The 23,806-nt window shown below is 42.5% G+C and overlaps 1 protein-coding gene across 1 annotated transcript in view; it reads left to right on the top strand.

Moving 5' to 3' along the window:
* Nucleotides 1–1,802: 1,802 nt before the first annotated feature.
* nectin3a (nectin cell adhesion molecule 3a) overlaps nt 1,803–23,806 on the top strand; it is a 51,954-nt gene continuing 29,950 nt past the window's right edge. Inside the window, exons 1-7 of the mRNA XM_053320196.1 lie at nt 1,803–1,884; nt 6,376–6,723; nt 15,655–15,954; nt 18,017–18,134; nt 19,485–19,636; nt 21,747–22,392; nt 22,621–22,697. Coding sequence (XP_053176171.1) covers nt 1,803–1,884; nt 6,376–6,723; nt 15,655–15,954; nt 18,017–18,134; nt 19,485–19,636; nt 21,747–22,392; nt 22,621–22,697 — 1,723 coding nt within the window. The remainder of the gene's footprint in view (nt 1,885–6,375; nt 6,724–15,654; nt 15,955–18,016; nt 18,135–19,484; nt 19,637–21,746; nt 22,393–22,620; nt 22,698–23,806) is intronic.

Below are 23,806 nucleotides of genomic sequence, written 5' to 3'. Positions count from 1 at the left end.
CACTGCCCTTCAGCCTGGACCTACCCCCCACACACATTTGAAAATTAGTAAAGCGAGAAAGAGTGTGAGGGTTAGGCTAACACTTCAGAGAGGGATGGAAACAGCCGGTCCCCCACCCCCTCCATGGGAGGTAGACTTTTTTGCCCACTGCCTGGAAATCTTGAGTATGATGTCACCACCAGTGTTTAATGCCTAATGTAATCCAGTAAATGAAAGGCTGAACGCTATTTAGAATTTTGAAATTCATTGAAATTTTTGCAGTTAAGCAGCAATTAAGTTTTAATATTCTTTCAGGAGATAAAGTAACCATTAAGATCCCCAGCATGTGGTCAGTTCATCCAGATAACGCCTATACTTGGAAAGCTGCACAGATGTTGTTGGAGCAGCTGGCTGCTGCTGCAGACGCTGGCCGGCTGAGACGTCAGCTGTTTGTCTCAGCTGATCCGACAAACTGCACTGGGTCACAGCAGCTATGTGAAAGCTGACCATGTGGCATCATAGCACATTAGCTGGGTCAGTATTGAAATATCATATCAATAAATTGTGTCTCTTAAGGTTTACTGTGTTGCAAAAATGGCAGCAATTGATGAAAAATGATGCATGTTGTTTCACCATTTTATGATTCACACCTACCCCAGGGGGGTCATGTGTGTAACTATTTAGTCAGAATTATGTTGTAACTTTTCTCCGTGGTGCAACCGCTTTTCAATCTGTGTAGCTCTTTTGTAATTTACCACCGTCTCTAATGTTTCCATAGCATTTTCATCTTAACTATGCCATGGCACAGTTATCATTAAGCTTCACGGTATATTCAGTGAGTGATAATGGTGTGTGTGTGTGTGTGTGTGTGTGTGTGTGTGTGTGTGTGTGTGTGTGTGTGTGTGTGTGTGTGTGTGTGTGTGTGGAGAGGGGGGTGATATGCTGCCCCCTATTTATATAGAATATAGAAAGCGTTACTGTCATTATATTTGACACACAGGACACACACACAACTTAAAAAGATGACATATTAGTTTGGATCAGGAAGCCAATTCTTACACATTGATCTTTTAAATAAACCACCTGGTTAACCAAATGTATTCAGGAGATAAAGCAAAGGTGGATGTAAAATAGTGACCCAAACCTCCTGTAAGTTATACACTAATTGCGTACCAGTACACTTAGTATTCAGGTGTTATGAAATGTAATAACTAACATTAAGAGTGTGCTAAGATAATCCTACTAAACCGTTTCCTTGTCGACAACGTGCCTGATCATATTTTTTGGGCTGGTTGGATTTCGTTGTAGCTTTGTTGCTATGTTCCTAAATAACAAATAGCGACGACGATCAAAGCAGAAATAAAAAGCAGAAACTGTAAAATTGTTAGAATTAAGTGTATATTACATGTATGTGCTTCTAGCAGTGGTTTTGAGTCATGGTCAGCACCATCTGTCAGACTGTCATTGCTTGTCATTGTAATGATATGAGTTTGTAAAAATGATCATTCACACAGTTTTTCCCTCCATCCACATATATAATATGTTTCCTCTCAATAGCTGCCCTATTTTCCTGCTTTGTGTCCTCATTCATTCCTGAATGCCGAGCTCTCAGCGTTGTAGTCCTAAACCACACTCCCTCCTGCACAGATCGCATGTCTGCATTCTTCTCCTGTGAGGTCTTTTTAGATCAGTCCCTCGTGAGTGCTGTTTGACATGATAATCTATGCATGGAGTTTGTCTACATGAACATGACATATTGTCTATTTTGTTGCAGCTTGTGAATGTTTTGGCCTCAAATCCGTCTTGTCTCACGCAGTCCTGACATGCACCGCAGGCAGGCCTCGCTGAGCGGATCTCCAGCCAGGAGACAGCCTCCTCCTCTGGGGAGGTCAGGGCTGAAGCTAGGTCAGGTCTGAGTAGGTGGAGATTTTGGCACATCAAGTGGCCGACGTGGAGTGTTTGAGCCAGTTGCCAGGCGAAGAGGAAGGTTTTGATTTTAGCATTGCGTCTTTTCGAGCAGCTTGTCGCAATTAGTGATGTCAGCAGGGAGAGAAACAAATATGAAGCATTTCTTCAAAGGGGCAGGCATATCCTTCCCATGAGTTCATTCTTTCCTCGGGTTTCTCAAGGAAAACGGGGGCAAAAGTGCAGCCCACTCCTATTCAGTCAGTTAACTTTTGCAACGGAGGGAAGTTCCTGTTCTTTTGCGGGCAGGGTGTCACATTTAAGTCGACTAAATGGGTTACATCCAAACAGTGACGAAGCATAAACCTAAACACAGTTTTCATGTGAATCCTGTTCAATTCTGAGCATGATAAGACTAATTGCCAATAATCAAACTATTGACAGACAGTCCTGAGCTCATGTCTCGGCTCATGTCTCAGCTCTGCAGCTGTACTTTTATTTCCTTTATGAAACAGCATGATAACTTTCTCTAAGGCACTGCTTACATTTCATTTGCCTGCAGTATTTTAGATAATATTTCACGGTGCTCTAGTTTGCGAGCACTGGCCGTGTTCTTCATGGTCTCTGCTCGCTGTGCCAAGTTTCCCCACTCTCCTCCTGGCTGTAGGTATCCCATGCAGAGGCCATCTGTCTCTCCTCCCCTAATGTTAAGGGTGGAGTCCACTGTAAGCACACCCCACCCCCCCTTTTTTTTCTCTCCCTGCTTTCCTACTTAGTCCCAAATACTCACTGTAAAACAAACAGAACATAGCATGGATGGAGTTCAGTTTCTCTGTGTGCTTTGAGAGGCCTGAAAGCTGACACAGTGAGATAGACAAACTACGTACGGTAACATTTGGAGTGTCGCGTCAGGTAGCTGCAGTATGCGGAGCATGTTCGGGGAGAGAAGCCCGGGCTGAGACACGTGTCTGCAATCTGCATGCATCAACACAATGTCACGCATGCCAAACATGTTAGTTTACTACACAGGCAACAAGTGTCTGATATGTATCATCTATCTACTGCAGATATATTCATTCCTACATTTGTATTCCTCTTCTGATTAGACAGTCTATTTGTAAATATTTATCTCGTAGTCAAGTTTTTTTGTCACCGCTGTGTAATTTTGGTTTATTTTTTTTGTAGAGCAGAATAACCGAGGGAGGTGAAGTAGTAAGGTGACAACAAACAGCTGTCGTGTCATGTCAGATTGCAGTGAAGCGGAGAATGCAAAACGCACACAGCTCTCTGACCCTAATTCTCCCCCACACCAGCGCACCCAAAGGACTCTGGCAGGCGCAATGCAAACACAGGGCAACACATGCACTGCAAAGCGCATTATGGCACAGTGAGGATTTCTTTTTTCTTTTCTTTTTTAGACCGGCTCGTGAATCAGCAATCTGGGGGGTGGGGGTGTAAACGGATCCCGGAATTATTCTGTCGAGATGTGTCTTTTCCAAACGACTGTCATATTAGGCAGTGCGGGTTAAATACTTTAGGTTAATAGGTTAAAAGCCTAAATACAGGGTGTGGAGCTGTATTGGATTAGTTTGCACAGTAATTCAAGAAGCACAAGGAAAATATTTTGAAAATGTGGGTCAGTGCCTAGCAGAGGAAGAAACAAATAGGAAAGCCCCAGCAGGGTTTCCACCAGTATTACATGCCTACCGGGAGACGCTTTTTAAAAAAACTAAAACGTGTTATCCAAATTCCCCAAAAGTCATGCTTACCATCCAGTTGAAGAGAGTTAGCCCTGAAGTTAGTGACAACTTCAGTAGTTCAGCCCTCATGTTCTCTACCCCCCCACGTACACACCCCTTCCACCCCCTCTCCACCTCTTGGGTCTAACAACTTTCCTAGCGGAAACCCTGCCCGAGTATTATAGCACAGCAGGAAACTTCACAACACAATGCAACATACATTTAGGTTCCAGCAGCCATTCAAACAAAATGCCTGAGTCTAAGACGCATGATCACACACTTATTCCTTACTTTTGGAAGAGAGAGAGAGAGAGAGAGAGAGTGTGTGTGTGTGTGTGTGTGTGTGTGTGTGTGTGTGTGTGTGTGTGTAATCACTGAAATTACAGGGGACGTAATGGAGCACAGGGAGCCTCAGCCTCCTTGGCTATATTCCTCACAAACCAAGATAGCATTGCTGTGGCTTACCGCTCACATTCATGCCAAAGACTCAAAATATCAGCCAGCGGACCACTTTTATAAGCTTTACTCCATACACATCCGAGACTACGTACAAAGTGGAAATTTATGGCTCCCAAATATAGCTTACTCTGACTGCAACCATGTCAAAGAAAACTGAGATGTATGGTTTACATATTTTGAATGAAATCAACGTTTTTACACTTTTATATGTAAAATAAACGCTTTAACTAGATTTAATGTGAACAGTTGAGTGTTGTAAATCCTTGTATAGCTTCTTTAAAATTTTGATCTTTCTATCAATGACTCATTTGTGTTATTGTACTCACACACACACATACAAAAAATTCTTAGCCTGTGATGGATTTTTTTATTCCCTTCACGGCTGCAGACACAACCTGTAATTTAGGATTTATTTCAGGTTCGTTTTCCAAGATATAGTATCCATTCCCACCGAGCTTGTTGTTTTTTACGCTATCAACTTTAATATGTAGTCCACAAATTATTAGCATGAAATGACATCATTTTTAATGTTGGTTTTCTTTCTCTTTTTATTTAAGTTAAAGCGTGATTTTTTCCCCCACTATATCGTGTCTGCTACAAAATGTACATGTTATACTTATTCCATCATCCTCAAAAAAAAAACCTATAGTGGACTTAACTCAAATTAAAGAAGAGCTGACAACACTCCCATTTTTCCAGGGTTTCTTCCATATTTTTGCCTCCTTCTTTTGCCTTTCCCGCCTGGGAAACTCCTGATCCATAAAGTTTTGCATGTTTGTCTGACATTACCCATGTTGCCAGATCGTCTGCGAAATACAATCTACACACATGGGCGTACAAATTTAAACCCATCTGTCACCACAGCCTCTGATTCTAGGGGCGTGTGCACAGCTGCTCCCTACGCAGGCAGTCCTTCCTGCTGTCTTCCGTCCTCTTCCCTCTTCCCTCTGCTGCTGATGTGAGTCCCTGCCTGCAGGTACCGCTGATAGAGAGAGGAGGGCCCGGTTTGTCTCATCCAGCAGCAAAAGTTTACAAGAATTTGCCAAATTTTAAGATATACGTGGCAAAGTCAAATAAACATTCAGTCTACATAGAGACAGCTTTCCTGTTATTAGCGTAACCAGCCACACTGTGGTTGTGTGAAATATACTGACAGTGGATGGAATACTGGAGGCAAAGCAGTTGAATATATAGCTTTTCTACGTGTTTATCCATATTTATGTTGAACAGGTGGTGTGATAACTTACTTATTTACTTATCCCCCCCTCCAACCTTTACACGCCCCAAAAAAAGCCTCCCATATTTTGTGACCTAAATGTTGGCGGGTATAAATTAAGGGCCTTATAAAAAGAAGGAATAAAACCATCAAATTGCAACGTTTTGTTTCATCTCAGTCCAGGGCTGTTTTTTTGTTTTCCTGCTTAAAAGGTGCTCGGATAATTAGCGAGAGGGAGAGTCTGAGTGTCCTGCCGTGAATGTGTGTTGCTAATTAAGAGGGAGAGCAGAGTGGCGCACAGATGAAGTCTGCTCCTTTTTTTTCAACTCCAGGAATCCAATCCATGTCTGAAACAAATAATGGGTGTTAGTGTGAGAATATATTTTGGATTGATGTAGAGATCAAAGTTTGAGGAAAAACTTAGATATTGTTGGTCTGTGTTTCTTTCTATTGGCGCTATCTGAAGTGCTCTAGTAATAACAAAACATGTGTAATCCCACTAAGACGCACCACATCGCATGAGGATACACCGCTCTCCTATTTCCCAACATCAACACGACACTCCTCGACTACGTGATGCTCAGGAGAAGCAGCCTTTTTTCTTTTTACACCCTCACTCACTTCATCTCATCTGTTGTTAGCACGTCTGCTTCAGTGGCGTTATAGCTTTTACAGGAGATATTATGGTGGAGCAGCATCCAGACCACTATGAGACATACTCCCAGCTATTTAAAGTTAACATTTAATAAAAAAAACACATCCTGGTGAGGAGGAGAGTGAAAGAAAAAGGCACTTTAGCAGCACTTTCATGATTTTCTCATCTAGAAAAAACACAATTCCATGTTTTTCTTGCAAAAACTATAAAATGCAGTACAACAGAAAAATAGTAGCAGAAAATAGTCCCGTACCTGCACCTTTTTCCTGTCATCTAGATTTTAATTCACGGACAATTTCCTTCCACCGCAAGACACCAGAGAACAAAAACTGTAATCTTTGAATCAAGTTTAATTATAGTTGCAACAATGGGGTGTTCCCATTGTTTATTTGAATCTAATCTCTGTCCCTTTCTCCCAGCAGGTGTGAGCAGTAACCAGGTGATTGTTCCTGAGAAAGTAGACGCAGTGCTGGGGAAGAACATCACACTGGGCTGCAGGATAGAGGTGGGCTCCAACCTCAGTCTCACGCAGAGCTCCTGGGAACGTCGTCTTCCTTCAGGCACCATTACCTTGGCAGTGTTCAACCCCGAATTAGGAATCTCCATCTCTCAAGAGTACTCCAAGCGCATCTCCTTCGTTTCCCCCTCCATACGAGATGCCACCATTGTCCTTGAAGGAGTTGGCTTTGCAGATGTCGGCTCCTACACCTGCAAAGTGGCCACGTTTCCTCTGGGAAATACACAAGCATCGGCCTACGTTAATGTAATAGGTAAAGTAGACCTGTGTCACTCTCATCTTCATTGTGCTGAGTGCTTCCTCATGCTGTTTTTAATCTCACTTTTCAAAACAGGACATTTGAGGCTGCGATTGAGCAAAACTTAAGTGGTGGAATAATACTGCCTGAATCCACCTAGCTCTAAAATAACTCCCTTGTCAGACAGTACAGTACATTTTAATCTCTGTAGCAATCTGCAGCTGTACACAATCCTGCAGTATGGTCCCACTCATCTCACTCATCCCCCACAACCCCGTCAATCAATCTGAAAAAGTGCTTAGTCACTCCTTTTTTTTGTCACTATAACTTCTTAGAAATCTTTCATCTTTCTTCAATAAGGCCCATTATGTATTTATGCAAGATGCAGACTACAGCATGTCCTCTCCCAAACACATTAACAGAAAGTACGACCAGTCCCAACATATTGCAACTAAGTTGCATGCAACAACAAGTTAATTGTAGGGCGTGATACACAGTAACAGAAATTTGGTTGCATTCAATCATGCTGCATGGGAAAAGTTTCATATGTAGCGCTGTTCTTAATGCTACAATACACAGCTTTTTCCCTCTAGGTAGTGAAGGTTGTTGCTCTCTATCCTCAGCCCCAGCAATTGTCACTAAACTTGAAAAGTTGTCATCCATCTCAGGCTGTGTAATCACAATTTGTAAAGCTCTCAGGAGCAATGAAGGAGCAGATGGTGCACTCTGCAATCTGCAGTGCAAGAAATATGCAATAAAAAAATACTATACTTTGGGGTATTTAGCATTTCCTTTCTGTGATAACCCTGACGAAAAGCCAAGAAAACTAGGCCACCATATTTAATAAATACATAAAAAGACTTTATTTATTGCTACTTGTATGAGTTTGAAAACTATGATTTTCCTCTGGGTATTGCATACGTGAAGTTATACAGTCTGTGAAGACGTGTGCACATTCATATCTGACACTAATAGTTCCTCCGCTCTGAGAGTCACGAGGATCAAACTTTATCTCCGGTCAGCGCATGTTTCAAGACCTGAATGGTTGTTGGATCTCAGACAGCGCTGATAGAAGGAGATTGCACTGCAGGCAGTAGTTTCTCGTCTCCCTCCAGAGACCGAAGGAGACTCTGATGACTAATGAGTGGTACATTAAGTGCTGCTGCGACAGCCATAGTGTCTGGGACCTCAAAGAGTCCAATTACACCTTGCTCTCCTCTCTGAGCAGCTTCTCAGGTGTGGTTTTTTCACATTAACACACCCATACACAAACACATGCTTAGGCTTTCTTCACAATTCAGATGTAATTAGGGTGTGATTACAGTAGAAATGTATGTTCTCGGCAATTTGATACATGACATGTAGGAATTAGGTTATCCCATAGGGCATTTTTCTTACAATTACGAGAACTCAACTCAGCAGATTCAAGTTCCCAAAGCTGTGATGAGAAGCGGCTTCTTCATCTCTACTCGTATCTTTTTCACAAGACTGTTTTAGAGAGAGAACGAGGTGCAACAGCGGCATCCCAGATACCTAAACCCTAACCCTGGATAATATATTCATGTAAAACCAGATTTGATGAACACATTGTTCTAATATACTGAATATCGGTTATTTAGTGTGTGTTCATTTCACAGTTTTGATCCGGGAATTAAGTCAAAATAATTAAAGAAGTATCGCAGCACACTTGGAATGATAACAAATGCTTCCACACGGGTTCACTGCATGGTACAATTAAGCGTTCAACATCCAGTCATGCACTGTGACAGGTATAAAGACGCTGATCAGGACCAGTTGATTCTGATTTTGAGGAATAGATCTAAGAAACAGGGTTTACTGTTGGGGTACGGACGGAAGGAGCTTCAGTCACAAAGGCTCAACCGGCTGCTGCTTCAATAGGAACAGTGACTAAAGTGACATCTGCATTTATATCTATGGGAAAGACATCAGTAAATAGGGTCAGAAATTGTGGTGGACAGCACACATTTGATGACAGAGGTGCGCATGCATTTGTGTGACTAGAACGATGCTCCCGTTGGGTGCTGCATGAGGCACAGAGATAAAGTGAAGCATAGAAGCATATGTGACTACATATAAGGTAAAGAGTAAAAAAGAAACCAAAAGGAGAACTTGCCATACAAAGGTTTAGATTGTTGACAGAAGATATGCACATCTGTATATAGAAATTATATAATACATGCAATGATATGTCTCCCAAGGGAACATAACAGCAGTGCAGGAAATGCAGACTAAATTCATGTGAGGTGTATCAAATGGAACTGCATGCATGACTTGGTGTGGAGCTGTCCATGCTCTTCTGAAGTTTTGATTCCTCTTTCTGGTTTTGTCTGTTTTCCACTGCTGAGCTGCCATTCACTGTTGACCTTAAAAGTCAGAATGTTGTCTGAAATTAGTTATACATAACCAGGGCCCACATGTTGGTTACAGGCAAATATCTTAAAAGGTTCATTGGAAAGTATGAGTACCTGTAGCTGCAGGTGTCTCCAATGATCTCTTCAGTCTCATTTTCTGCTGACTGTCCTCACGGCGCTCAGCTGAAAAGTAAATATTTCAAATGTGGCTTTTATGCAGATGACTAAATGATAATTTATGAGTGTAGTAGAGTCAGTTAGTAGTTTGAAATGAGATCCACACAACCAAGGTTAGTTAGACCATGTGTGAATAAGATTCTGTATGTAAAGCACAAAGTATGAGTACCTGTAACCTGAGGTGGCTCCAATGACTTCTTCAGTCTCTTTCACTGGCGATCATTCTCAGGTCACTCAGCTGAAAAGTAAATATTACAGTGCATTTTTTATGCAGTTGAGTACATTATTATCTATGAGTGTAATTGAGTCAGATAGTTGTTTACTGTGGGATGAATCAGCTGGGGTAATCAGAAAGTATGAGTACCTGTAACCTGAGGTGGCTCCAATGTCTTCTTCAGTCTCTTTCGGTGGCGATGGTTCTCACAGCGCTCAGCTGAACATTTTTTTTTTTCAGTTTTTTATGCTGTTGAGTAAATTATAATCCATGAGTGTAGTTGCGTCAGGTAGTTGTTTGAAATTAGGTCCACATAACCAAGGATATGTTAGGCCATGGCCTCAGGCGGCTCCCATCGCCTCTGCTGTCCCATTCTGTGGCAATTGTCCTCCCAGCGCACTGCTGAAAAGTCAAGACAGAAGAGATAATGCATGATGACATGATGGCTTTGACACACAGACTAAATTGTAATATAGTGGACACAATGCATGAAAAGGTTAGGCTTTACATGCATAGTCACATTGTGAAGTATGATCTAGTTGCATGTTAAAAACAAAAATCTAAGTAATAATTTCTATACCTTGGTTAGGTAAGTTTACCTTAACCTCAGTGGAGACCTCATGTCCCAGTGTGTGAGTTTGTATGTGGATGTGTGTGTCCGCAGCGCATGTATTCGTGCATAATCCTGGACCCTCATTCATAAACCAAAGTTTTTGTTAGGTGAGTTATTATCTAACACTGGAACAAAACAGATCTTAACCCTGAGACCAGGAGGAACATAATGTGTGAATTCATGTCGCGGAGGGATAATTATATGGTTGGAAGGCTGTATAGGTGAGTAACTAACAAACCGTAGCTGTAGCATTAGCATTAGCTACTGTGTGGATTGTGTTTTGTGGTTTCTTACCTGACTTCTCTGGAGTTTCACAACCTTGCGTTAATGTCATGCGGCCAAACGCAACCGTTTGGCCGCATCGCGAATATTTTCCAACACTGATTTTCTCTTGTTAGGCATGTTGAAAATGTCAGTGACTGGGGATAAATGTTGCATCTCGTCTCTCTCCTCCCATTGTTTACGCCCCTACGTACGCCGTCTCTACGCATATACGTCACAGGCTGAAAAAATAGTCCCAGGTTGCTGTGGCTCCGGAGTCCCAATTAAAAAGTATAACTGCAGACTATTTATTTAACATTGAAATAGAAATTAAGTTCCCTAAACGATGGAGGGGGTTGAAGAAAGATGAACAGACGGACGGACGGACAGACGGACGGAACGACAAACATCCTGCTCTCCAATTATAGTAGTAGGATATGTAGGAAGAAGCAAAGGAGCAGCTCTTCCTCAGGTGAATGAGGATGTCAGTGCAGGCTGTGATCAGACTGTGTCAGCAAGAACAGTCGACAATTACACAGAGAGGGATATTATAATAGGGCTGCAGTGCATAAACCGCTCATTACAAAGATGAATGCACATTTGAGAGCTCATGGTGTAAAAGACAGGCACTGTTCTACAGAGATGTTGAAAAAAGTGATATAGTCATCACCATATTCTCGACAAGGGGGAGAGGGCATGTGTCAAGTACACCAAGAGAAGGAAGGTCTGAATGTTTGACCCCCTATAGTGAGGGGATCCGGTGACTGTCATGCTGTGGGGTACATTTTGCTGGCGTGGCTTGGGTCCGTATGTCCCCTTAGAGAGAGGGATCACTGCAAATTTATACAAAGTTGTTCTGAGTGATAACCTTTATGCTATGATGAAAAATATCTACCACAATGGAAGAGACCCCCATCCATAAGGTCCATAAGGTGTCGTGGTGGAAATGTCCTGCAAATACTTACAACTCAAGAGACAGACACCCGTACCCATAAAACTTGAAATAAAATATAAAACATACAGTGCATCCGGAAAGTACTCACACCCCTTCACTTTCCCAACATTTTGTTATATTACAGCCTTATTCCAAAATTGATTAAATTCCTTTTTTTCTCTCATCTACACACTACAATACCTCATAATGACAAAGCGAAAAAGGTATTTTAGAATTTTTTGCAAATTTATTAAAAAATAAAAAACAGAAATATCACATGTACATAAGTATTCACACCCTTTACTCAGTACTCTGTTGAGACATCCTTTGCAGCGATTACAGCCTAAAGTCTTCTTGGGTACAAGCTTGGCACACCTGTATTTGGGATATTTCTCCCATTCTTCTCTGCAGATCCTCTCAAGCTCTGTCAAGTTAAATGGGGAGCATCGCTGCACAGCTTTTTTCAGGTCTTTCCAGAGATGTTCAATCAGGTTCAAGTCTGGGTTCTGGGTGGGCCACTCAAGGAAATTCAGGCTTGTCCCAAGGCCACTCCTTGATTGTCTTGGCTGTGTGCTTAGGGTCGTTGTCCTGTTGGAAGGTAAACCTTTGCCCCAGTCTGAGATCCTGAGCGCTCTGGAGCAGGTTTTATTCAAGGATCTCTGTACTTTGCTCCGTTCATCTTTCCCTCGATCCTGACTAGTCTCCCAGTTCCTGCCGCTGAAAAACATCCCCACAGCATGATGCTGCCACCACCATGCTCTACCGTAGGGATGCTATTAGCCAGGTGATGAGAGCTGCCTGGATTCCTCCAGACGTGACGCTTGGCATTCAGGCCAAAGAGTTCAATCTTGGTTTCATCAGACCAAAGGATCTTGTTTCTCATGGTCTGAGAGTCCTTTTGGTGCCTTCTGGCAAACTCCAAGCGGACTGTCACGTGCCTTTTACTGAGTAGAGGCTTCCGTCTGACCACTACTATAAAGGCCTGATTGGTGGAGTGCTGCAGAGATGGTTGTCCTTCTGGAAGGTTCTCCCATCTCCACAGAGGAACGCTGGAGCTCTGTCAGAATGACCATCGGGTTCTTGGTCACCTTCCTTTTCCCCTGATTGCTCAGTTTGGCTGGGCGGCCAGCTCTACAAAGAGTCCTGGTGGTTCCAAACTTCTTCCATTTACGAATGATGGAGAACACTGTGCTCTTTGGGACCTTGAATGCTGCAGAAGTTTTTTTGTACCTTTCCCCAGATCTGTGCCTCAATGCAATCCTGTCTCCGAGGTCTACAGACAATTCCTTTAACTTCATGGCTTGGTTTCTGCTCTGACATGCACTGTCAACAGTGGGACCTTATATAGATAGGTGTCTATTTTAAATTCAATTGAATTTACTACAGGCGGACTCCAATTAAGTTGTCGAAACATCTCAAGGATGTTCAGTGGAAACAGGATGCACCTGAGCTCAATTTTGAGTGTCATAGCAAAGGGTGTGAATACTTATGTACATGCAATATTTCAGTTTATTATTTTTAATTTGCAAGAATTTCTAAAAAACCTTTTTCACTTTGTCATTATGGGGTATTGTGTGTAGATTGATGAGAAAAAAAGGAACGTGTGACTACTTCCAGGATGCACTGTTTGCCAACTAACCTATCCGAAAAGACAAGCTAAGTTGAGCTTAACCTATCAGGAAACAGCACATAAGAAAATACGCCCTTATATAAGGTAGCGGTCAGAGTTCAGCATTAGTTCAGCACACATGTACAGTTTCCCACAACAGGGACATGTAGTACATTAAATAATATAGCAATAAATGATAAACCTGTAACGTTTCAAGGTACTTTCACAAGGGCACAACGGGTCACTGAGCCGTTTAATGAGTATGAAAGTGATGTGAATCATGTGCGGTGGCCTTCACAGTCTCCACATCTCTGGTGGCACGTGGTGGCTCAACACCTCACTAAGACTTTTTATGTAGTTTTTTCCTGTAACTTGCCATCTGTTTGTATATTGGTTCACTGCTTCCTTGCTTTATTTTGTCACCTTTGTTTCTACATCTCCTGATTTTAAAAAAAGAGCACTTATGGAACAGTTAAGGAGGAAATGTGCAACAGTTTTTGAGCCAAAAGTCTCAACCAGGAAGCAATTGGAAGGAAGCAGATGGAGAAAGTATGATGGATTTTGAATTTGAATGACCTTTTGTTTTATGCTGCTGACAGGTCAATGGGAAATCTACTGAGCAGTTATCGACTTTCTTAAAAACAAAACATGCAGTGTGAAAAGATTGATTTTGATAATAAAAAGTAGATCATTCAAGCATTCAAACTTTATTCTCACACTGTGAACAGCTTTCTCCTCATTTTCTTCTTTCTTTTTGAAAGTTGTCTGCTCATTCATGTGACCAGTAATGTACCTCTTTTTTCTTCTTCTTTTTTTTGCTGAGTTATAGAGATATCAAAAGTTGCTTACTCACGAAAGCCTAAAACTGAAGAGTGTTTCATTTTCTTTTCAATCTTCTCAAATTATGCTGGACTTTTTGTTCCCAGTGTCTGTGTAGAGTGTGATAGCAAGTTACATTCAATGTTGTACACTCTCATGCTTTACTATCAGCTAATGAGGCAAGACTTACTTAACAGCTTTCTCAATAAAACACTTGTTTTAGTGCTTGAAAGCATTGAATCTTTGTTTATTATCATCACCAGCTTTGTGCATCACAGCGTCCAAAACCTGTAACGAAAAATGTGGTTGCTGACTTCAAAACTGCCATTAATCATCATGCTAAAGTAACTGCTTTAAATAATGAAAACTGCCAGTCTTATAGGTCTTTAGTTGATATATTTCTTAGTAAAAATGTCCAGATATGATGTATAATTATTGAACACTCAGGGGGGGTCTCGCTCTGACGTCAGTGTTCGGTGTGCATATGTAGAGCAGTGTGTGTGTGGGTGGGTGGGTGAGAATGGGCCAATGCAGCCAGATCGCTGAAGGGAAATCGTTACCCTTTCCCCCCTAAAGCATTTCCACTCATCCAAAGCGCTCCCCTCCCTTCCTGACAGCGACTCCAAATTAACACGTCTTTCTGATTTAGTCTTTTGGAGGGTTCAGCCAGCTCGCGTCCCAACATAGAGCAGCTACTGTTTATAGTCGGATGCCTGTGAGGAGGGGCAAAGAGAAGTGAGTGAAGAATGTGAGGTGGATGACTGAGGACCACGTCCCCGCCCATGTGCTGGATACAGGAGACGCCAGGTTATTTTTGGGAAATGGGGTGCCGGGAGTTATTTGAATGTGTAGTTGGGAGCACGGCAGGGGCAGGGGGAGGAAGAGGGTGGCAGATGTCTTAAAGGTGATGGCCTTGTCTTGTGGATTAGATCAGTGTGTGCCTCCACGTGCCGCCTTTAAAACTGTCACCATTGCAGTAAGTGGAACAGCTGTGCTCTTTTTAAGAGGGGATGGAGAGAGAGGAAAAGAGGAAAAAATTAACACGAGACCAGAGGGAAAGGCTAGGAATGGTGCAAGTGGTGGAAGTAATGGAAAAACATATTGGTATCAGTGTCTTGTGTAACCTGTGCAGCCAGTTTACTGTGTTTACTCTCCATTATGGCCTCGACAGACTCTCTTTTGTATTTGGGCTGTCTTTTTTCCTTTTTTGTCTCGCTGGACTTTCCCAAGCGTCACTTCTGACAGGTTGTGATTATTAAACAGGCCTCTTTTCGTTTATATCGCAGGATAAATGGTTTCACTGCTTTGTGCAACAGGTAGAGAGGGCTGCGTTACTCTTGTCATGTCCCTCTTTCATCGATCTGTTTTACCTCTCCGTTATGACGAAACCTGCTATTATTCTCAGGAAGCCAGTGTAACATTACCACAGCTCTAAAGCACTGAGAAGCGTACAGTAACTTTGCTCCTCGTCTTCCAGCAACAAACAGTCAGATACAAACACACCACTGTGCTGACCGCCTTGGATTCTGTTCTGTGAAAGCCCCCCACCCCCCAAAGTTACATGCATACTGTAGGGACTGACATGTTTTTGTCAAATCCATACAGTACGGTCATTAGATGCCTTCTCAAACACAACATAACTTCGACAGTTGACACACAACAACAAAAGAAATGCCTCCACATGATTGAATATCATGCTTCATCAATTTTTAATGCATATATGTGAAATGGAAGAAGTCAATCTGCTCTCTCTGGCAGTTAAGTATATTGAGGCCACATCCTTTAGTCCATATACTTGTCTACATGCCTGATGGCCATTATTTATTCATATATATATACAACAAGATCAATATTCATTTCCTATTATTTTCTCCATTCTATTATTCCCTCCCCCCCTTCCCCTCCTCTTTTCTCTGTCTCATCTTCTCTCTGCTCCCCTTCACACAGTGGAGCCAAAGGTGTATGTATCCGCCGGCCCCGCGGCTCTGCTGGACGGCGGGAACGAGTCGCTGGTAGCCACCTGCATAGCGGAGCGTGGCCGCCCCGCCGCCAAGGTGTTCTGGGAAACGGAGGTGCACGGGAGGAGGGAGGAGCACAGTCAGGACGAGCCCAACGGCACCACCACAGTACAAGTGCGCTACATGTGGCAGCCGCAGAGCGACGCACAGGGAAAGAAGCTCAACTGTGTGGTCCAGCACCCGGCCCTGCAGACAGAGTTCAGAATACCCTACACACTAAATGTTCACTGTGAGTGCTGAATCATACAGTTCCTGTCTTTTCTGACACGTTATAGGATGAGGGTGGTGATATTTTTTCTTATTGTCAACAAATTCCATGAAAACACCAAAACCAACAATGACTTGAACTTACTCATTCTAAATATGCCTATGTGCCTAAAGCCAGATGTAAGTCCTTTTATGTCCAAACAACTGACTCACACAATTAAGTGCTACCTCTCACATTTCTTATGTATCGCTTTAGGAAAAAGTACATTTCAAGATCAAATTGGCTCTTCATCAAGTACAGAGGAAGACGTTCTGCTCAGCGTTGTTCTTTTCATAATGTAATAAATTGGAAACATTAAAGGGAGTATTTGAAAATGCTGAGAGTCCTTGGGAGGTAGAAATCACAGTCACAGTTTTTTGGATTCAAATCTGAAGAAGAAAGCTTTAGAAAGAAATCTTATTGCCACATTGTGGCTATAGGACATATTCCTTCAACACAGTGAACCTTAACACTGTTTATACTCAGCAGCACACTAGACCTGCTGTCCCCATCAAATAAACAACACATTCAATATGTTGTTTAAAATAAAAGTATATATTCATGCTCAGTTTATAAAGAACAAAACAGTTCAGGTTGAGTGCCACAGACAGAGCAGGGGAAGTAATGTTGAAGGTCAGACTAAGATGTTGTTTTTGGTCTTTAAATGTGATTTGTTGACAATAAGAAAAATATAGAATATCTTATCCTTTAAATTCCAACTCAAAATGTTTCAATAGATATAAATCAGTGTGAGAAGGTTTTGTGGCATCTTCCCGTCACAATGTTTCACCAACTGCACCAAATAGTTTTTCACTACTTTGTATTAGGTTAAGTACAATGGCTGCTTAACTCATTGTGTGCAGTTATGCAGTGTATTGAAATCATTATTGCAATTTTTAATCAAGTTTTGAATGTGCACTTTTATAAGTCAAAAACAAAGTAAAATAATGTAGTTCCTGAAATGATCACAATATCTAACAACATAATGTTTATTAAAGCTCTAAAAAGTTGTCAGCCCTAAGAGAGGCACAGTATATCTAACAGCGATATTAACCCATGCTGATAGCTTGATTTATGAATAGCTGCTCACTAGCTCTCCACCCTCACCCATAAAAGAGCCATTTAAGACTCATCTTAATGTTATAATCATTGATGCATACTTCCCTGGCGAGTGGTAGTAAGGGTTAGCCCCTGTTTGGACGGTGTGAGTGCAGGCTAATGAAGGTATTTTATGAAATATTGATCAGGGCTCAGCAGCAACACAAGTAGCAGGAGGCTGCAGGAGGTGGGGGATGGCGGGGGCAGTGGACGGAGAGGCAGAAAAACCAAGGGTAATATAGGAAGAGAGGCTTTCCAGCTCAATAAATCATGTCAAATGCAGAGGCAAGGGATTTTAAGTGCAAAAGAAGCACGATTTCAACATTGAACTGTGTGAAAAGGGTCAGTGGACATGAGCAGAGGCATCTTCCTCTCAGCAGTAATGAGTTCCTCATTTGTCCTCCAGAGAAATCAAAATGAAAAAATTGGATAAGTCAGTGTTTGCCATGTTTTATTACATTGCATGAGTTGGGTTCATTTAGGAGTCCTCCTGCTTCCTTATGTTTTTTTTTCTTTGTCATGGTGAAGCAGTGGAGTTTATTATTGGCTGCAGTACATCTACTGTCTGAGTGAGTCTGTCATTTTCGAACTTTCCACCGACCCAGGGTCATTCGTTTGTTCTCTTGGCTTGCGTTCACCAGCAGATCCTGTACCCTGCTGTAGTCCTGTAAAGCCTTTGTTTTTGTCATCGCTGCTGGGCTTATAATGCACACTTTGTTCCTTCTGGAAAAGCTCATTTGTCATCAGGCTGCCCTGCATCACAATGACTGATCATTAAGTCCATAGTGTTTTAACTTCTGGAAAAAATAGAGTGTAGTGTACTGTTGTAGCAGGTTACAAAAGGTTTAGGTTAAGGTTAAAAAAGTTTAAAAAAGGTTTCTGTTCTTTGTAAATAATGCAATTATTTAAAAACATTTGAACCCTTTTGTTTACATTTGTTTTACAGTTGCACCGACGGTATCAATAACAGGAGATGACAAGAATTGGTATGTCGGACAAGAAAATGTAAAGTTCATCTGTAGTGCCAAAGCCAACCCACCTGCCCATCGCTTCACATGGACCAGGTCAGTATCCCCCTATGACTTTCGGCTCGAGTAACAGTCTGAGAAGTTGTCGTCATCCTTTAGGAGGAGATAGCTGTGTAATGATTTGAATCCATAACTTGCAGTGATATCGAGTAACCACAAACACATAAAACTGAAGCAGGAGTGCCTTTAGGATGCTGTTTCTCTAATGGTGACTCAGCGTTGGCTCCAAAACAAACCTCACTGTATTGAAGCGAAGAAGGAAAACCTCAACTTCTCATTGGAAATACTCAGAGCCTAATGTATTTTTAAAGGTCTGAGTAGCTCATTTCCTTCTTCTAAAGAGGTTTTTGGCTGAAATTTTATTTTTTATTGTTTTAATTGTAAGGGGGTGTCTTAAAAATAAGACGAATGCTCTGTAAAAGTACAAACCTGGCACTGTTTTACCAACTTGATATGCAATGAATCAGCACTATTTGAACAATCCATCGAGAGCTGCACCTTACACCTCAGCTACATACATCTAAATATCTAAAACTCTATAACGTGATTAAGAGGCTGCGTTCTTCAGAGAGTTCCAGTTATTGCTTACTGTTGCACAAATTTGGGGGACTGAAATACAACTTCCTGGAGATAATACGTTATTTTTTCTGTACATGATCCAGTTATAGTCCTGACTTTTGAGAATGTTTCACTTTTACTGTAGGCCTATGTGTGCATTTGTTTTGTTGACCAACAAACGGGTAAAATAAGCACATTTGTTGAGTGACTAATGTTATAATAAATATTACATGAAAGATCAGCTGCTGTTGGGTCCAGTTGCACAGATCCCAACTGTGTTTAAACAAACTTAAATTAAGCAGCAAGGAAGCGACTGTCTATAATTATCTTGAGCATAACTTTGAAGCCTGGACACTGGAGCTGTCGAATGCGCGGCTGCACCCATCGGGAAGACTCCCTGCTATAAATAAAAGATTCCAAACAGTTCATGCATCAGAGCAATGCTGGCCCATTGGCAGTTCTTTGTCATCATCCTGCCTTGAAAATGTGAAATGTGGTCTTATTTGAACTGACAGGACCAGTAAAGTCTAGAGAGCCAACCTCTTTTTTTTCCTTCTTTTTTTTTCACCAGATGTTAAAACCTTGTGTTGTGTGTGCTTTTACTTGACTGATGGAAGTGCAGTCAGCTCAAATTATCTCAGTCATGTGATCATATAATAGTCGCAACAGGCCAACTGAACCAGCAGAGCAGTGATGTCACCACAAGTCACGTTTGGTTTTTCACTCGTGTTTTGGAAATGATTTCTCATACATGAAAACACAATGACGTTTATATTTTGCGGTTTCTGTATGCAGCTCTTCATACTGTGATGTATCATTTCTGCACAGGTTGGATGGAGAGATGCCCGAGGGTGTAGAGATCTCAAACAACAGCTTTAGGTTCACTCGCCCTTTGGACCGCAATGATTCTGGAGTTTACCGCTGTGAAGTGACCAATGACTTCGGTCTCCGCAGTCATAATGTAAACCTCTGGGTTCAAGGTACTTTTTGATTCACTTGCATTTTTTTACCATCTGCTCACTCACATAAATTACTTTTAATGTCTCGCCATGTTCTTCTTGACATTCATCGGGCCTATTTGATGTAAGGTTACCCTCTCAGTACGATCGCCCTCAGTTCAACACTTCTAGCAGAGTTAAGCCTCCATATAAATTTCCCTGCCTAGATCCACTTTCACACATTCCTGGCAACAGAGAAGCACAGAGTGCAGATGAAGAGTATCAGTACCAAACGTTTCCAGTGTTGTGGTTTTGGAAACATTAGATTTTTCAGATAAGGAAGAGAGTGTTTACCCCTGCTGGTTCAGCACCGATGTAGCTGTTTTCTTTGTTTTGTTTCAGGTCAGGTTTCAAAGAGGGATATAATTAATTGTGTTTGCAGATTTGCAGCACACAGGAGTTTGAATATAACTCATAAAATGTATTCGATTTTACTCCTAAAGCAGCATTTCATACTGTAAATTAAAGCTACAGGCCTGACAGAGGACCTCACACACTCATCTTAAGGAGTTTTCCCAACTCTCATTTGTTCAATGTTGCTGATTTATTGTCAACAAATCTTCACCAGAAAACTAACAGCATACTAAACAACTCCCGTCTGCTTCCTGTGTCTGTCCAAGCTTCGCTACTTGAGTTCATTATTGTAAAGTCAGGGCGTGGATCCTGAGAACTCGACATCTTTTTATTTTCATTTCTCCTCTGCTCCTTTTAATCCTTTTCCAAACAAAGCAACTGCTGCTTTTGGACACGTTCTCAGCAAACACGCAGAGTTCTTTTGGTTTCTCACTGTCTAGAGGAAAGAGCTGGAGAAGCCCCAAAAAAAGGGCTGTCAGGCTCCATCTGTTTACAGGCCCGGTTTGGAGTCCCGCTCCAAACGAAAGCACAGCTGACATCCTGTCCAGGAAGGACTTGCACTGAGCAATTATCTTCCTTCTCTTGTCAAATATTAAGACTTGGGCATGCGGCCTCTCACCTCCCTCCCCCGTGGAGATAGCCAGGTTGAGTATAGCTACATTCCCTCCCCTGTTGTGACTGCTTGATGTAGCTGTTTCAGATTCCCAGTTGTCCCTGTGGCCTTGTGGTTTTTGGCTGCTGGTCCTCTTCGATGATCAGCTACATGTTTGCAGATGCTCATAACCTACATGAGGTTAAAATGTCCCCCCTCCAGGGTGGGATTGATAGGGACAGAAGAAGGAGGTGATTGCCAGTATATCAGGTCACTGACCTTGATCTGTCTCCATTATCCTTAATCCTTCGGGCACACACACACACACACACACACACCCACACACACACACACACACACACACACACACACGGAGTATGTAATTGCAGGTAATTCTTATTCAGTTACACAAATTGTGGAAATCATTACAGCTCTACAGGGATTCCGGTTTTGATAACTAGTACCTAAGAACCGGAGATGCAGACCTCCTTTAATGCGAGTCATATTGCTTTGTAGTCAGGCCTTTGATGTGTTGTTGCACAGATCGACGAGTGGTGTCAGGCTGCTCTCAGCCCCGGAGGCTGCAGGTCAGAATGGAGACACTTATCCTGACCTTGAGCTATGCACAGCCCATGTCTCTGTGGCTCTGGCTGCTATCACAAACGCCGGCCACCGGAGGACAAATCAGATGCAGGGGCCTCACATCGATCACAGTGTTTCATCTTCTCACATGACTTCCCCACAGCAGGGTTTGGAAAGAAAGGGGGGAGCTAATCACACTCAGTCAGATGCTCGTGAGTGCATGTCCTCTGTCCTTCTATCTCTCTCTGATTCCCTCTTTGTCTCTCTCATGCTCACAGACAATGACTTTGAGCACTTAACCTTTTCTTGCCCCTCTCATTTCCCCCTTTTTGCTCTACAGCAGATTTCAGCAGATTCTTGGCTCTCAGGAGAGGCATGTCTGTGCTTTAACAGCGCGCACTGTTGTTATAAATTCATCTAAGAACCATTCACACTTGCTTTGTCAGTCGTTACAGAACATAAAATGCAGTCTTTCTTCTCTGGATACTTTTTTTTATGACTTCTCACTCCATCTGCCATTCTTCCGCTCTCGTTTAATCTTCTCATCACTTGTTTGCTTTGCAGATCCTCCCCCCACCACGGCCGCCCCCAGTACCACCGCATCCCTGCTGCACGACACCTCTGGAACTGGCACCGCTGCAGACCAGCAGAGAGCCCTGTTTACCTCTCCGACCCTGGCCTCCTTACCTGACAGCAGCCTGGGTACTATAGTTGGTGGAGCAGTGGGTGGAGTTCTGTTCTTGATCCTCCTGCTGATCCTGGGCGGCGTGTGCTTCATGCGCCAGCGTAGAACCTTCAGAGGAGACTACTACACCAAACAGTACTTGGGACCCTCCGACATGCAGAAAGAGTCCCAGCTTGACGTGCTGCAACCACACGAGCTGCAGGAGGTTTACGGGGACAAGACGAGCAAAGGCAGCCAGGAGCTGAAACCCAAATTGGGTGGAGACATCATTTACCCCGACTACACCCCTGAACGCAAGGATAGGGATGACTGGGTGGACAGGGGGGACAACCACAGGGGCCTCACGGAGGGAAACTACTACCCTGATCACTACAACAACCAAAACATGCATCCCTGTGGACCTCCAGTGCACAGCCCCATAGTGAACAACGGCTCCCCCTACCTCCCGGAGGACTGCTATGACAATGGTACAGACAGCGACTATGTGTCCCACATGGATGGATCGGTGATCTCACGCAGGGAGTGGTACGTGTGAGGAAAGAGAGGGGGGGGGGGTGGACAAATGACTGAGAATAATTTAAACAAGTGACAGATATAAGTATCATTAAAGGTTGTTTCATTTCAGTAAACGGATGAATACAATTTCTCAGATCAGTTTCACAATGAGCTCTCTGAACAATACTGCTCTGCCTTGATTGTAACCACTTAACCTTAAGGACGTGTTTGTGGATTGTGTTACCGTTTTTTTTGTAGCATTTCACGGAGCTACAAAATAAGCCAGAGCGCCTCAGTGATGTCATCAGCGCAGGTTCAAGTGGCCTCGGCAGATGGTGACGTTTCAACTGTTGTGAATGAGATTTTGTATTCTGCTTGTATGTTTGTGCACCTGTCTGTCACAAAGGTCACAGGTCAGGGGTTCAGACCCTTGTTAGTGAAGTATTTATATCCCTGACTGACTGAGCTCTGCTCACATAAAACCTCAAAACTTCTGTGGCATTTTGAAAACGGCCTCTTGATTGCTTACAGCGTTTTCATACAGGTGTTCATCATGGCTGCAACAAGTATTTAAAGCAAGTTATATTGCATGATTTAAAATAAAAGAACAAAGTATCATTAAGTTAAAGGGAAGGTCACATGATTAAAAGGGAGCATTACAGAGGGAAAGCAAGCTGACTGATGCAGATGTGTTACCAAAAACACTGCCCCATCCAAAGTTATTCAGTGGCTTTGGCAAACTTACACTACCTTCTGTAAATTATTCATAAAATGGCAAACCAGTAGGACTAATTTTACTTTCAGCTTCAGTTCAACTTGTTTACTTTATGGGTTTCGCTGTTCTTAACCAAATACGCTACTGCCTGTATTTAAACGTGTAAATTCAGTCACATTCTTGCTGTGAAAAAGCACAACTCTATATTAAAGTTGTCAGCAAACATCAAAAGGAAGCTAACCAGGCCCTCAACTTCTCCACCTCACCATGATAACAGGCTATATCGCTGCCTTTTCCATTTTGCCTCCTCTGTATCCTCTGATTTTCTGTCTGGAAGACGAACACCAATTGGTCATTATAGTTTTTATTTTAAAAGCGGGATCAAAGCAATGTGTTATAAATACCAGATGTGACGATCCCCCCGCTGTCATCGTCTGAACTTATGCGGCTCCAGAAACCACCGACATTCTCACTGCCCCAGTTCGACACGCCACAGTCGTTATTTATGACGGTAAATAAGCAAAACAGTTGTTGAAAAGGTGGCATGGAGCGCAGAAAAAGGAGCACTAATAAGCTACAGTTTGCATGTGTTGCAAGGATGATTATCCAAATACCTTACGACACAGCTGGAAACATTGTGAGCGGCTGACATCACTACTGATCATAGAACGGGCTTAAGTTGAGGTTTGGCTCCGCAGCAACTCCTCAGAGGATATACAGCCATCATGG

This window comes from Scomber japonicus, chromosome 6, assembly GCF_027409825.1.
Source record: "Scomber japonicus isolate fScoJap1 chromosome 6, fScoJap1.pri, whole genome shotgun sequence".
Classification (NCBI taxonomy): Eukaryota; Metazoa; Chordata; class Actinopteri; order Scombriformes; family Scombridae; genus Scomber; species Scomber japonicus.
Note: the sequence above shows the minus strand (reverse complement) of the source record. Positions and strands in the feature narration are given on the sequence as shown.